Source organism: Cibotium barometz, chromosome 9 (genome assembly GCF_041138505.1).
Source record: "Cibotium barometz isolate CiBa-2024 chromosome 9, ASM4113850v1, whole genome shotgun sequence".
Taxonomy (NCBI): domain Eukaryota; kingdom Viridiplantae; phylum Streptophyta; class Polypodiopsida; order Cyatheales; family Cibotiaceae; genus Cibotium; species Cibotium barometz.
Genome location: NC_141054.1, coordinates 52,107,267 through 52,111,519, shown reverse-complemented (window position 1 = coordinate 52,111,519; position 4,253 = coordinate 52,107,267). Strand labels below are relative to the sequence as shown.

The following is a 4,253-nucleotide window of genomic DNA, read 5'->3' as shown; positions in this document are numbered from 1 at the left end:
ATATTCTTATGAAGGAGAGGAGCCAAAAGGAGGGTATCTAATTCATGTGCGAGCACGAGGGGCTTTTCAGAAGGCAAAATTCAGCACGACTTTTGAACCACAGCTTTTAATTGCAATACAGACAACAATGCGGACGTAGAAAGCCATTCTGGCGGCGAGCTGCAATTACTACCAGCCTGCTTGCCTGACAAAATGCCACGTGCAAGCCCTCCTGCTGGCCAAATTTAGAATAGTTTTTTTTTTTGGTTTTTTGTTGTCAACTTGTCACAGTTTGGGACGAAACAGTCTAAGCTTGCATAAAAATATTCCTGTCAAATTCGTATGCAAACCTTATGTTAAACCCAATCTATATTGTTTTTATATTAGATTCTGCTTATTTTGGATGTATTTTAAGGATCATTTGGATGACCTGATTCTCTAAGCTCATGAAAGCCTTAATTATTAATACCTTGGCTTTTGGATCATTTGGATGACCTGATTCTCTAAGTTCATGAAAGCCTTAATTATTAATACCTTGGCTTTTGGGTTTGTAGTAACTTGTCTGCAGCTATTATAACGTGCAGCAGATGCAGACATAGTCTAAGCTTGCATGGTGAGTCATGACAATGTTGCTAGAATATATACAATAGTTTCTCAGGATCAAATCAATTCATGGAAACCCTAATGTCAAGCTTTGCTATAATAATGTTGTTCGATCGCGGCTCGATTCATGTGAGCTTCTTCTATAGCTAGTGTGATCATGACCAATATATTTATAGATAAAAGAAGCTTAGCCTTCTGTGATCAGTTGTAGGAGACGAGAAAGGATGATGGCTGATCAGTCGCAAGACGTTTCAAACTTCATGGTTCCCTTCGGAGCAGCTCTGCATGATGATCATGGGCTGGGTATCGTCCACACCATCTACGAAGACTATGACGAGGTGTGCAGAGAAACATCTAGCGATGAATCTTGCAGCAGCTACACCGACCTTTTCAACGTGGGCGATTACGAGATTACCAATGTTAGCATCAACGTTGCCTACTCCGGGCCTAGATGTAGTGCAAATGCGTCTGACTCCAGCCTCCAAAGCAGCGTTCGTGCGTGGTGAGTGATATAGTTCATCAATATAATTGCCTATGATTAGCTTATAAGTTTATACGTGAATTATATCTCCTAATTGATGACCTCGAACCTGTTGTACACTAATTTGTAGATAATTCTTTTACTTTTCACAACTAATATCCAATGGCAACCTATATATTTCGTGAATAATTCCACTCCATGCAGAGAACAATTGATGGTGTATATTCTTAATCCTTCATATCATGATGTGCTGCAGGTGTGATGCCACTGGACTTCCCGTAACAGTCTCTATTCACGTCGATGGCCAAGTTTTCGAGCTCCATAAGGTTCCATTAGAACTTTAAATTTATCTTAACACTCCTTTGATTCAAGTGTGACCATCACCTGATTAGATTTATTGTGCCTGCAAAGTATGAAATCATTTTTCAGTTATCTTTGGAGAGAGAGAGAGAGAAAAAGCATGCGATTGCTTCAATAACGCTTTGATTATTATAATCTAGGTTGATTTCTATTGATACATGTTACATTTGTTTCAAAATTCTGATTGGAATTGTGTTTCTGTGTACAGTTTCCGCTGGTGTCGTTGAGCGGGTTTTTTAAGAGGCAGCTGATGGAGTCGAACGAGGTGCATTTGGCGGCGGGATGGTGGCCGGGGGGCGCCGCGAGCTTCGAAGTGGCGGCGAGCTTCTGCTACGGGGGCAGAGTAGCGCTCGGCCCCGCCAACGTGGCAGCAGTCCGGTGCGCCGCCGAGGCCCTCGAAATGACGGAGGACTACAGCCGGGGCAATCTCAGCCGTCGGTGCGACATCTACATCCGCCAGGTGGCGCTCCGGCGCTGGAGCGACGCTCTCCTCGTCTTAAAACAATGTCAAACCCTGCGTCCGCTCGCCGATAACCTCCACATTGTAGACCAATGTGTAGAAGCCCTGGCCACCATGGCCTGCGGCCAAGCGGCCAACGCTGTCGAAATCCACGACCTACATGAAAACCTTAGCTTTCAGGATAATGGCGACCCTTCCTTTGTGATACTTTCTATTGCGAACCAGGTGAGAAGCACCCGCAATTGCCTTTGCACCCTAGTGCAGCTGACTGATGATCAGCTAGCTTGGATCCATGACCTAGCAGAGCTTCCCCATTACCAATTCGCCCCTATAATCACCGCCGCCCGCAGACTTGGCATGAAAGAGAAGCACGTCATCGCAGCCTTAATACAGTATGCTGAAAAATCCATCTTCTCTTGCTTTCAAATCAATGATGACGGAGCTTTAATTCAGAAGATTAAGGCACCAGATCACCCTGCAGCCTGCGCTGTCGATCATAGTCATGGAGCTGTCGTTGATCACCTTGAAGCTATGGTGAGATTGCTGACATTCAATCAAAACGAAACTGCCCTTCCGGTGATCAGCTTTCTGTTCGGTTTGCTGAAATGCGCTCTTGCATGCGGCGGCCTGGCAGCAGAATGCAAGCTCAAGCTGGAGTGCATTATAGCAAGGCGGCTGCAGCATGCAAATATGAGCGATTTTGTGCTGCCTTGTATACTAATGGGAGACCATTATAGTGATAATCACAGCCATATTCATGATCGGCATCGACGGCGCCGAGATATGCAGGAGGTGGAGAGCATGCGGCACATCGTCACCTTGTTCTTGTCCCATCATGGCGGTGCAGCGGAAAAGCCAGGAGACGACAGAGATCCGACCTCGGCCGTTGGTGCGCTTTGGGATGACTACCTGGCGGACGCTGCGCCCGATCCGGCTCTCACCGTGCGAAAGTTTACGGAGCTGGCGGAGGTGGTGCCACCCTCTGCCCGCCGCTCGCACGACTTCCTATACAAAGCCATCGAATGCTACTTACAGGCAAGCATCACCATTTTGAAGGTGTTTAGCAAACCAATTAGCAAGAACACGGAGTCATCAAGTAGGGGGAGAATATATATATATATATATATATATATATTTTTATATCATGTTTAGTGCCCCATAGTTATTTGTCAATTTAATCAAATTTCACTTTCTTGAATTTTCTTATGTCAGATTTCAATTTCCTTTTTCAGAGTGAAATTTACGTTGGTTTCCTTCCCTGCATGCAGTCCCATCCGCAGGTGTCGCAGCAAGAGCGGCTGGCGGTCTGCAAGACACTCAACTGCCAAAAGCTGTCCCCGGAGTGTTGCATTCAGGTCGTCCAGAATGAGACCATGCCGCTGCGAATCATCGTTCAGGCCATGTTCATGCATCAGCTCCACGTCGCCGCTACCAGCGCCGCCACCCCGGCGCGTCCCTTCTTACAACGCTCCGCCTCCTGCAACCACCACCACCACCACCACCAACAAAACAGCACCAATTGGGCAAGCACCCCTTCCTCCGATACTCAGCTTGATAACGCCAAAAAGAAGAAGACCCAACACCTCCCCAGCCTCCTCACGGGTGGTGCCGTCGCAAACTCCCCCGACAACGTGGAGAGTCTCCACAGCCGTCTCCTCACACTCGAAGAGGAGATCCACCGGCTCAAACGCGGCCTTGCCGGCATGACTCTAGCCAACGTTGTATCACAGCCATTGGCTTCGAGTGAGCGATCTGGATGGCGCCGCCGCTTCACCTGCCTGGGCCGTCGTTCCGCGGCCTCTGCTAACGCGGAGCCTTCTGCAAGCAGCATGCATATGGGGCCACCCCTACATGAAAGGATTCCATCCGCCCCGGCTTGCTGCCTACCGCCAGTAGCATCGCCAGTCGAGCCACCAAGTGCTAGTACACTTAGCCGGCATCACCACTCCTTTTGAGCTCATGGTGAAGATTTAGTTATCGAGTCTCTCTCTCTTTTAATTGTTCTCAAATCCGCCTGTACAAACAAACTCTACACGCGTGACAAGCCTACATGACACACGTGTTCAAGAGCTTATAACACAATTGAACCAAATGCACATGAACCGAGACAATTGAATTTGAACTAATAAACAAGAGAATTTATAACACAATTGAACCAAATGCACATGAACCGAGACAATTGAATTTGAACTAATAAACAAGAGAATGTTGAATTTAAAATGGGGCATGTGTAAGAGAGGAATATGTGTGCCTTGGCCCTTCACATATCGTAAAATAACTACTTTAGAGACTAAAAAATTATCGCATGTGACGACTCCCAAAAAAAATAATTTTAATAGCATCACGCTATTTTCATTATATATAAGCCAA

At 46.6% G+C, this 4,253-nt stretch overlaps 1 protein-coding gene across 2 annotated transcripts; it reads left to right on the top strand.

Moving 5' to 3' along the window:
• The first annotated feature begins 451 nt into the window (after positions 1 to 451).
• On the top strand, positions 452 to 4,013 carry LOC147635692 (BTB/POZ domain-containing protein At5g48130-like). Of its 2 annotated transcripts, XM_086802228.1 has the most exons (5): positions 452 to 592; positions 788 to 1,084; positions 1,320 to 1,389; positions 1,632 to 2,918; positions 3,152 to 4,013. In XM_086802228.1, the coding sequence occupies exons 2-5, from the start codon at positions 807 to 809 to the stop codon at positions 3,836 to 3,838; spliced, it is 2,322 nt and encodes a 773-aa protein (XP_086658354.1). In that variant the 5' UTR covers positions 452 to 592; positions 788 to 806; the 3' UTR covers positions 3,839 to 4,013. The 2 variants fall into 2 exon arrangements, with proteins under 2 accessions (XP_086658354.1, XP_086658353.1); XM_086802227.1 differs by lacking the exon at positions 452 to 592 and having other exon boundaries at positions 759 to 1,084.
• The last annotated feature ends 240 nt before the right edge of the window (positions 4,014 to 4,253 follow it).